Genomic DNA, 11343 nt, shown 5'->3' with positions numbered 1-11343 from the left:
ATCAATTAAACTATGATTAGACTACGAGACATTGTAAAAGAATACAATTAATTAAGTTAAAAATTTTCTATCGTATAAATATAAGCTAATTATAAGTTATCTAACTAATCATAAATCAAGGACATTCACGTTAGAGTTCGTATATCGAAAATGTTTGGTCCTTACGTTCCTTCTACTGTACAATTTTCTTAAATAAATTACATTTTGTATTCGATCTAAAATGATTTTTGCTTGTTGCCTCATCTTGTGTTATGTGATCAGTTGAAACAATGATTCTTTCATTTTTTGTTAGAATATTCATATTCTTTGAATACTATTACAGATTAATTTTCAGAATAACATTCATTCATAATTCTAACAATATTCATTTTATCGTATATTTGTTTTTAAAATGCCGATTATTATTTAGAATTTTAAAAGAAATGGAACGAGATTGATTAGATTTATTTTCCTATAATAAACGATTATTCATCATTTCATGAACTATTAAGTTATATGTATTAAATTAATTAAAATTGGATATGATTAAGTAATCGGTCATTATTAATCGGTCGAAAGAGAATTATGAAGTGTAACTTAAATGATATGAGCCGGGCAGATTTCGTTGATTGTAAGGACAAAAACTATCCATCAACATTTTATCATATATTTTATGAAAAACCTTGTTCGCCAGCAAATTATCAACTATAATCAGGTACACAAACGGCAATATATGTAGTTCATAGTTTACTGTCTTATTTCAATTCTTTAGAGGAGAACGAAAATTATTTGAATCTTGCGTAATTCGCTTGGCACAATGATAACGTTTAAAATAACGTTGAAATATATTTAAATATCGGCCAAGTCAACCGTAATTAGTGAGACAAAATTTGATAAATATAATTGATATAAGATTTAAAGAATATCTATAGATACAAATCCAGCTATCGTTGCTTTCTTAATAGCGATTTTCAGTAGATTAATTCATTATCAATATATTTTTCGTAATCATTCTTCTCTTGATATTTTACGCTTTGAACATCTTAATTTATACTAACATAAATATTTCAATGTGAATCGTGTAATATATTACAAATTTATAACGATTTTAATTCTAAGACTCCTTCTAGATTAATATTAAATTATTGTATTATTTTTATAGAGTAAAATAGTTTTTTTCATAAATTCTTAAATTCTTTGTCCTTTAAAGAAATATTTTGATCAAACGATCTTTAGGAGTCAAAGGATTAATCATCGTCAAATAATTATAGAATTTCCTCTCTCACGTGATCGTTCTATGATCCCGTTAAAGACACGTCGTACTATCACAGTCCAACTTGAAAGTTCGATTCCATTGTTTCACAATAATCTACATTTCAGTACGCCTTTTTTAAAAGATAGACAGAATAATTTTATCAGCAGGCATCGAGCTATTATAAAAATACAGACGTGTAATCGCATCATTATACAACATGATACATCATAAAAATTCTTGTTCGATGAACAGATAACATTGCAATCGAAAGACAATGCTAACTAACGATGTTTAATTTTATTTCACAATGTCCATCTAAAGTCTAAATAAACGAACAATCATTTTGTTCATCAACTGATTCAAAAGATAAATCTATACCCTTTTACGATAAATCTATACTCTTACGCCGACACCATTGTCACTTTTTATTTCTGAAACAAGTTCGAATGTAGGAGAACAAATTTCAGTGGGTGTTGGTGTGGCAAGCGGAGCTAAATGCGAATTCTTAATAGACATATCTTTCAGAATGTAATCCGCTCCAGGTTTGATACGTAATCTATTTCGATGTAACGAGGGTTCTAATCGTAAGATCGTGCACGATTTCATCGAGAGGCATCTATTTCGAAACATAGACTCTGTAGACTTGCTTTGTAAATCGGCCTCGATCGTTGATTTTTTCAAATTGATCGTTGATTTGGAATCATATGGGGATAAATTGTGTGTTTCAGAGTCTGATGTGAAATTGGATTCATCTTCGAACGATGTGAAAATCTCTGAATCAGGTACAGATGGGGCGCTGAAAAAGGATTCGCGTAACGATGATGTTAGTGCATCTGGACACATGAATGGATCCAGGGATGTCAGATCATTTAGGTCACTGCCGCTGTTGCAAACCTGAAAATTGTTCACCGAATAGGATGAAGGAAATGTCTGATGTTCAGTAATTACGTTGGATAGAATTTCTTGACTTCTCGATGATTCTGACCATTTCGAATCCGAAGGTCTTCTCGAACTAAATCTCGTGGAATCGTGTTCAGCGAAGATTGGCTCTGGTAATCTTCCTTCTCGACACTTTTCCGAATTTTTCAACAAAGCCTCGAACAGATCTATAGGTTCTATCGATGCCATTTGATCTGACGATGCCAGATTATTGAAGGAACTATCGTGACTAGATTTGTTCGATTTGTGATTTTCACTATAATCTTCGATATTCAACAAGACGGATGGTATCACAGGATCTGAATGTCTAACTGGACTTCTTCTATTACCCATTGGAGATTTCAAATAATCGATATTAATGGAAGGCTTCGATTCGGTATTTTTCACGTCCTCTTCTTGCAGAGAGGCAAGAGGAAGTGGATCTATGGGACTTGGTGGTTCCGAATGTACCGTAGGTACTGCAAGAGTTTCCATAATTTTATAAGGTTCTAACAATCGGACGTGTGTCATTGGTTCTATCGTATTGATCGATTCGGAATGTTTCAGTATTTCCATATTTCTTTGGATTTGTAATACTCTGGAAATTGAATCTGTTCTGGATTCCAAGTTTCTCGAAGTCATATGATCTTGATGAACAAGATTGGCTAGTTTATTGGAAGTAATTGTCATATGTTTTGGCGACATTCTATGTCTTGGACTGTCTAATGAACTCGACCTGGTACTATCCGGTATGGATAGCGATGTACAACTGTTTTGCAGCCTTAAATTTAAATTTGGACTGTTTCGATCGTAATTATTGATCTTCATCCGTGGACGCGGATAGATTTGGAACCGTTTTTGATTCTCCAATTGGCGAGACAGCATAATATGCTTAGCTAATCCTCCATCGTATCTATTATGATCTAAATTTTGTACAGAATATCTATGAGCCTCATTCACGTTTTCATCGGTTGGAAGTCGAAGATTCACCTCGGAAGAGATTCCTATTGCTGCTTTAATATTTGGATCCGATACAGAACAGAGATTCGAGTTTCTTCTTTTGTTGTTAATAGGACTGAGGCCGACGTTGAAATCTTTTACATGTATAGTCGGACTGTCAGCACTGAGCATAGGATCCGACATGGTATTCATTTGCAATACTTTAGGATTTAACGTGCCATCGCTCTTTAAATTTTGATACGAGATGAATTTTGGTTCCGATGCTTTCGAGAAGTTTTTACTAGCGAGCTTCTTGTGATTCAATCTTCTCAGATGTCTGATCTTGTTGAACGTTGGATCTAACAAATATTTGAGGTTTTTAATCTTGTCGATGTTGTGATTCGAGTCGATCATGTGATTACGATCGATGATATACTTTAGATCGAGCATCATCGTGAGATCATGGATATTTTCCTCGATGATATCTTCTTGTCTATTCTCCGAAGAAGTGTGATCAATATTTCTTTCCGGTGAGATGTCCGTGTGTTTCCCAGACACATCTAGACATCGTCTGCTGGTATACAGAGTGCTGTTTTGCTTCACTGCAAAACAATCTTCGACAGGATGCCTTCTGCCTTCGTTACTATTGTTCACCTCTGCTAATTCCATATTCGTATTGGAACCACGTCTCATTGGGGAGCAACCGTAACGGCTGGGCGTCACTCCAAACAGAGCAACCAATTCTTCGGTAATTTTACCTGCAGCAACTCTCATCTCACCATGATGGAAAGCATAAATCCATGGGTTCACGCCACTATGCGCCATTATAGGCAAACCAAGCCATACGACCGCCCATTCGGTGAGGATCTTGGTACCGCAAAAAATATCTAGCAGCATACAAGTCTGTAAGCAAATTTATCTTGTGTTAAGAAGATATTTTGTCTCCATTTCAATTTTATGAAAAAGTAATATTTCATATCTTTCAAAGCTTCGTGAATAAGCTTCTAATGATTCTACTTTAAATTTTGTTAAAACTGAATGCTCGTATAATTTCTGTCCTTTTTTTCAGAGTTACTGAGAATACAGAGATACAGAATCAATTTCTGAAGTTTTAATGATGTTTAAGTTAAAATGAAAGGAAATATCGTAGTGAATATATCACAGAGAGATGTAAGATCAAAACGCATTGAAGAAAGTTTAGAAAGTTTCATCGTTAACTTGGTAGATATACATATGTTCCTTTTGTTCAATTTATCCACGTGGATATATTAATTTATTCGCAGTACGTTCGAACTATATAATTATGATCTCCGTTTCTGGATAGGTAGTATAAATGTAGATTAAAATTATTTGTTATCATCTTCATTTCACTCATAAAAATATAATAAAAAATAACGATAGAAAATTTCCAATTTTGAATTTCGTATCAACAATTTTAAAGATTTAAGAAATTTTATAACAATTTATTATCACTCATTGCAAATACTGTAAATTCATTGTAATTGAATGGATAAAAATTTTCATTATCTTTTATTGAATATTTTATCTTAATTTAAACAATTTTACGATACAGGCATAGAAAATTTATTATCAAATTTTGTTCTATCTTTTAATTTCCATGTTTTTTTTTTTTTTTTTTTTAATAAACATTATTTCCCATTCCAATGGTAAATCAAATGTCACGAAGTAATGAAATTTTATAGGAATTTATCACAGAATTTTATTTAATTGATTTATTCCACGTGACCATGAAGAGTGGTTTCGTGTATTTGTATTTGTTTATTTTATGATATAAAATTGTTTCTGTAATTATTGTTCAGTCGGAGTTACTTTTTTTTTTTTACAACAGCAAAAAAGAGAGAACTTGAATGAGAAGTTTTTCCTGAATTCAACTTCTTCACGGTTGGAAAGAATCCATTTCCGCAACTTCTTCGCTGCAACAATTTACGAAAGTTACGATCGTTTTTCACCTTTCTTTTCCGTAAAATTTTTGCTCGTGAGAATGGAGATTGACGAGAAACCTTATTATCACATCATTCAATCGATTAATCGATCAGTGATTTCGATCCAAGACAAATTAGCTAAATTCTTTAATATTGAAAGGAATGAAATGTCAATATTGTAATGAAATTTACGAAGAAAAATATTTTATATTCACAGTTTGGATATTTTCGATTTCAAACGTAAAGTTTCATTTCACATATAAAAAATTAAAAATTTGATTTTTTGGGCTTGCACGCAGATTTTAAATTCGATTTAAAAGAGACGATATTTGAATTTTTTGATAAGATTAAAATTAAAAGGATTAAACGTTTAAAGAATGTAACAAGTACGCGTAACACTTTGTTTTAATACTAATTTTATTACCTTTTCTATTACGTAGTGGAATCTTCATCGTAAGATCGTTGCTCGTGTCATCTATAACTTTTCATATTAGTTTAAAACTGGCTATCTCGTTTCAGAACTTTCCACCTTTCATATTCAACTTTGTGAAGCGCTTATTAAATTTTTTACATTGGCCATGTTACATGTATTTTTCTTGAGTATGGATATTTCAAACAATATTTCACAATTTTCGAATAAACTATGCATTACACATTCTAATTGAAAATTATTTTTTTCTCGAGTAGTCGGAATCGGATATAAGTAATAAAAGTAGTATAATGAAAAACAAAATAAAATTTTGTTTCCCAACAACGATACTTTGATTCCTTTTAAATGAAATTACGCATTTCTGTCTCCACTGCATTAAGGAAAAATAAATCTTGATGTACAAAAACTCTTTTTATTTTTCTTTTCCCATCCCAAGAAATAAAACTCTGTATTTTAATATGCACGCTACGCGCCAGTCTTAAATTTTGCAACAGAGATCGGTGCAACTGCGTGTTCCTTGTAGACAAAGTAGAATTGATGTCGCGTAATTCCGACACGTGCAAGTAGTACAACCGTAATAATAGTCGAGCGTGGAGCGTAACACGCTCGGTGAAAGGATGTTAATTTGTAAGAATTTACAGGATATACCGTGCTGGATTATTCGATTATAAATTGAGATTTATACAGTGATCGTGTGTCTATTCATTGGGGGAAATTATAATATATATACTCACTTGAAAGGGAAGCCAGAGAATGAGAAACGCGCCGACCGTGACTGCCAATGTTTGGCCGTAACGCGGCAATGCCAAGGTCTGCGTTTGATGCCTGAATGACAATTCTACCGTATAAATCGCACGTGCGTGTGCACGTGCCACCAGATACACGTACATGTAGCAACCGAGAAGAACGAGAGCACTGGGTGCCCACACTGCCACCACCAGGAACACCCTTACTGGTGGGAGAACCGCTGCGCCGAATCTGCAGTTGCCACTGTGACAGAAAGCAAATTGATTTCACTCGTTAGCTAATCGTTGTGTAACCGTGGGGGTGATTCGAATATCGACTGATTGACTCTGTTGATGTTTGCTAATTTACACGTGTGTCAGGTGAGAAGGAAGGGTGAGGAGAATTTGTTGATCTCAATGAATGTTGGAGAAGTATAATATTATCGCTTATTAACTCGAATTTGAATTAAAATTTCAATACGATAAATAATAATATGAATTTCCTTTTATCAATAATTAATTGTTTATACTTAAGAAAATTAAATTCTTTGTTTTATGATTTGGAAGTTATAATTGTTTTTGTAATAGAATGTTCTTCTTGAAAACAACGATTCCTATTATTTTAAAATTTTTGTCCATTCTTGAAATGATTTTTTCTTATCTCTATATCTTTTGATTAAATAATTTATTTTCGGTTAAAAAAAATCAACGGGGTTATGTAAACTTTAGTAGATATATTTGTAGCCTGATGTTTAATGGATACAAGGAGATTAGATTGCTTTTATTATATTTATATATATAAAGTAAACAAAACACGAGGCGAAGTTAAAATAACGTAACTTCATGTATCTATTGAATAACTATGCGTAATTTATCTTGGAATTTGTGAAATTTTAACAAACGATGAAAACATTATTTGCGTTTTGTATCATAATCCTATTATGAATCAGAGATTCAATTCAAAGTTTCACGTTATAAAAGAAAACGCGATAAGTTCAAATTAAATTTATCGCAAGATGCAATTTCTACGATATCTGGTATTTCTTTTTACAAATTTTTCTATATTAAATTGCATACCGTAAATTCTGTGAAACGAAAACGCAAAACGAAATGGAAATCTGTCGAAGTATGCGTACATTCCTAACGAATTTTATCGAATTTTCACGAAACACGGAGAAAAAAGTTACGTTTAGGAAATTAGTTACGTTTGTTTACAAGAACAGAAACCGACTTCGCTGATTTTTCTTTTTCATTTCGCGTGAAGTCTCGATGGAACACGCGATTGTATTTCCTAGTTTGGTTCTACTGTTCGTTCGTTTCGTTCTTATTTGAGAAACGTGACTAGCGAACAATTTTAACAATTTTCGAAACGTTTGTCCAATAAATTCCAATTGTTATGCGAAATTAGGAAAAAATTTATAACACGGCTATTTTAATTTAATAATACTCTTCTTACAGGAAATTCCGATTACACATTGAAATAACAGATAAAACGAATAAAATTTCATCAAAATCTCAAAATTGGAATTTAGAAATATTTCGAAGGAATAAACGAAGAGATAAATTACCACGAAACGTTTTATAAGAATAAGAATAATGATTTTCTCGATACTTAACTCAAATAACATTCCGTCACGATAGATACTATAATAATTTCTTAAATTTTCCTTATCTTACATGAAGAGAGGAGAAGATCACAGGCTATTAAAAGATGGCTGGAAACACTGCCTTAAAATCAATCACAAAGTCCATAGATTGATTCGTAAGATTCGATTAAAAGATAAATCGATAAAAATCCAAAGAGAATTGACACAAGATCTTTTCTTACCCGTGCAATTGAACGCCCACTATTTTCACGTAGATCAAAGGCGAGAGGCCGACAGCGATCGCGTAGATCCAAAACACGGCGATGTACTTCTCGATGCTGCTGTGAGTGATGATGTTCTTGTACCTGAGAGGTTGTGCAAGCGACGTTAATCGGTCGACGGCAATCGCCACAGTTACCAGCACGCTTACGCTGCATAGCGCAATCACGATGCAATATGGCACGATGCACAACGTGGAAACGCCATTTTCCGGCAGACCGGACAACTCGAGCTGCATCCCAAAGGGCATGAATACACCGACCTGCAAATAATATCGGATTTAGGTATGTCGGTTAATTAGAAACGAGAAACGCCTCGACTTGGAAAACTTTATATATAAATAACAGACAATTCGGCAAAGCTTTACGATAATGTATTATATGTATTTAATAATGTATTATATCGTATATTTCAAACTATTCCATATCCGTGTTATATGGATTTTCGGTCGAGGCGTTAGCTGCACGAAGGTTCAAAGTTATATTGATCGTGTGAATATTGCGATCATAAAGCAAATCGATTCGAGTTGTATAGATATATATATATATATATATATATATATTGGATAATAGCGAGGTATGCTTTACTTTGGGTAATTAATCGGCTATAGAATGTGTACAAAGTGCTTCCAAGTTGAACGATCAAATTGTTCTGATGGAGTTTACGATCAAGTGTAAGGTACAATGTTGTATCAATACAAGTTTCATCGGTGGTGGTTCAGAGTGACCTGAATCTTTTATTAAAGCATCTATATAATGTTTAAGATTAATATTTACGTTATATTCATATCACAAAAGAAATGATTCTTGTCAATCTTCTTTAAGAAAAATGGAAAAATATTTTGACAATTTTAATTTTTTATTTGGATAGATTAAAATTTTGTTTATTGAGATATTTGAATATTAAAAATTGTCCATGTATCGTAAAATCATGAAATTGTGTTATTATCTCCTAATTGAAATTAAACAAAGGTTCATTTTTTTCTTTTTTTTTTTTGAACTCTTAATCGTAGCGTTCGTATTTATCGCACATAAATATAGTATATAGATATAATAGATAGATACTGTTTGATCGATTAATTTGGGGCAACCGTATGTACTTGGAGTGAAACGTGTCAACATCAATCGCGATGGAAGGACTATCGCACCGAGTTGTGCACCGAGAGCGGGGCCCTCGTCCCGTTTTCTGATTGATTAGCTGACTAATTAAAATATCCTGTTAGACCATCAATCTCGAGAAACAATGGGCAGCACTTCGATGCTGATATCTCCTTTTGTCATGGATTCTAATAAAACTTCGGATCTCGCGATATACCATAATAATTCCTTAACTCCCTACTTTCAACGTAATCGAGTCCAAATATTTTTTTCCCCTTTTACCATTTACCACTGAAAAAGAGATAAGAAACATAATTTAAACGCATCACGATATCGTCGCAAGGAGAATTGATCGAAAGCTTACCCCGAAGTCGCTGACGGCCAAAGAGACTAGCAGGTAATTGGACGCAGTCCTCAGTCTCTTGTACCTATAGAAGGCGGCCAGGATAATGGAGTTTCCGGTGACGGTGATCGGTGATAAAATGCAGACTATCGACACTGCCAAAACCACCGAGATGGGACTGACGTCCAGCCGCGTATCGATCTTGGTAACCGTCGGTATAAGAGCGGTCGTCAATTCCCCGGAAACGGTGGACGGAAGCGGGTCCGTTGCGGGCGTTGACATTGTAATTTAAAAAGCTGTTCCCAAACCTGTTCCCCTCGTCTCTCTGCGTCTTCAAGTAAGATTCCGCTCGTAAACGTGACCCTCGTAGGACGACATGGCGCATCCGCCAGGCCACGTCGATGGAAATTTTTCGTGAAAAATCTTCACTTGATCGATAGTAACCTTGTATTTCCGCCGCGTCTCACCGCGCGGAGGCGTTCTGAAAATTTGAGATACGAAGATAATATTAGTTAAAAGTTTGTCTTAGATCCTCCATCTTTGACATTTTAATTTCGCGCATCGTGCATGCTCGGTGTACATCGGGCAGGTGTAAATTAAATTCATAGGTTTGTAGGGTAAAGATGAATTTGTAACAAGATGGTGAATGAATGTAAATAACACAAGTTGAAAATTAAATAAATTTATTTCTCTTTTATTATATCTTTTCAGTTCAACTTGTCTCGAAAGAATCAAAACTTTCAAATTTGATGAAAACGAATGAAAACGAAGGAAAAGAAATTCATTTTGCGCGTAGAAGACGCAAAATTTCTTGATCGTATTATATTGGGATACTCGTATATTAGATATAATTAGTTCAACAAAATGTTCGATTTAAAATTTTTCTTTTCATTTTCTCTATTTATTTTCGCCAGAAAAATATTAAAATAATATTCATCTTTATCTTACGAAACTTTATGCGACGAAAATTCGGAAGCTCTTTCATTCCTGAGATAAAACAGAAACGATCAATTTTACTAACCTTTCGTGCTTCTACAAGAATCGTCCGAAGCCATGGTAAAAGTTCGACATCCGCTGTCGAAGTAGAATCGTCGTTACTTCAAATCGCGTGATTTAAACCGCTGGAGATAAATTCGTCGTGAAATCAGCATTGGGACAATGTTCTTGATCGGGAATGGAGGCCGGAAATTACTCGATTTCGGTAATATACAGCCTTGGCCCGTTTCCCTCTCTCACCATTTGCTTTCGACTTTTTCGATTTACAATCCACTTTCCCTTCCAACTTCCTGGAGATAAACATTCACGATTATTTTTAAACAGGAATTTTACTTGATAAGTAAGTAAAATGATCAATTCTATTGAATCTAATTTGATTTTCTTCAAAAATTGAATAAAAATTGGGAATTTTTAAAAAATTGAAATCGAAAATATTACAAAATATTGAAGTTCTTCTCATAAGAATTCTATGTATTTCTATGTATTTGATAAATACATGAATAAACGAGGATAATCGTTACATTAGAAGGTAAAAATATCTAATCGAATATATTAGTATTAACAATGAGTAAAATATTAATTATTAACAATGAATCGATCATTTATTTGGTCCTTCTTAATTTTACAAATAATTTGGTCATTTTTATCCGACTGTATTTTTTCATGTTCGTTGGATATTTTACCAATCGATTACTGCCTTCCTCCTTTTCAATCCTTCAATATTCGTTTTAAATAATAAATTCATTCATTTCTTTAGGATGATCGAAAAAAGAATTACACAAAGAGAATATAAAAAATATTTTCGATGAATAAAATCATTGTTACACTGACCTATATTCCAATATCCACTCAC

The 11343-nt window shown here is 33.3% G+C and overlaps 1 protein-coding gene across 1 annotated transcript in view; it reads right to left on the bottom strand.

Annotated features, from left to right (window-relative positions):
- Positions 1-1498: 1498 nt before the first annotated feature.
- LOC100868058 (uncharacterized) overlaps positions 1499-11343 on the bottom strand; it is a 92202-nt gene continuing 82357 nt past the window's right edge. The window contains exons 2-6 of the mRNA XM_086904115.1: positions 10516-10780; positions 9516-9975; positions 8018-8316; positions 6199-6454; positions 1499-3994 (exon numbers count right to left, since the gene is read on the bottom strand). Coding sequence (XP_086760241.1) covers positions 1628-3994; positions 6199-6454; positions 8018-8316; positions 9516-9776 — 3183 coding nt within the window. The 5' untranslated portion in view covers positions 9777-9975; positions 10516-10780 and the 3' untranslated portion in view covers positions 1499-1627. The remainder of the gene's footprint in view (positions 3995-6198; positions 6455-8017; positions 8317-9515; positions 9976-10515; positions 10781-11343) is intronic.

The sequence above is a fragment of the Apis florea genome, unplaced genomic scaffold, assembly GCF_048593485.1.
Source record: "Apis florea isolate Af1SG1 unplaced genomic scaffold, ASM4859348v1 contig_2350_pilon, whole genome shotgun sequence".
NCBI lineage: Eukaryota > Metazoa > Arthropoda > Insecta > Hymenoptera > Apidae > Apis > Apis florea.
This window is presented reverse-complemented; position numbering and strand designations above follow the sequence as displayed.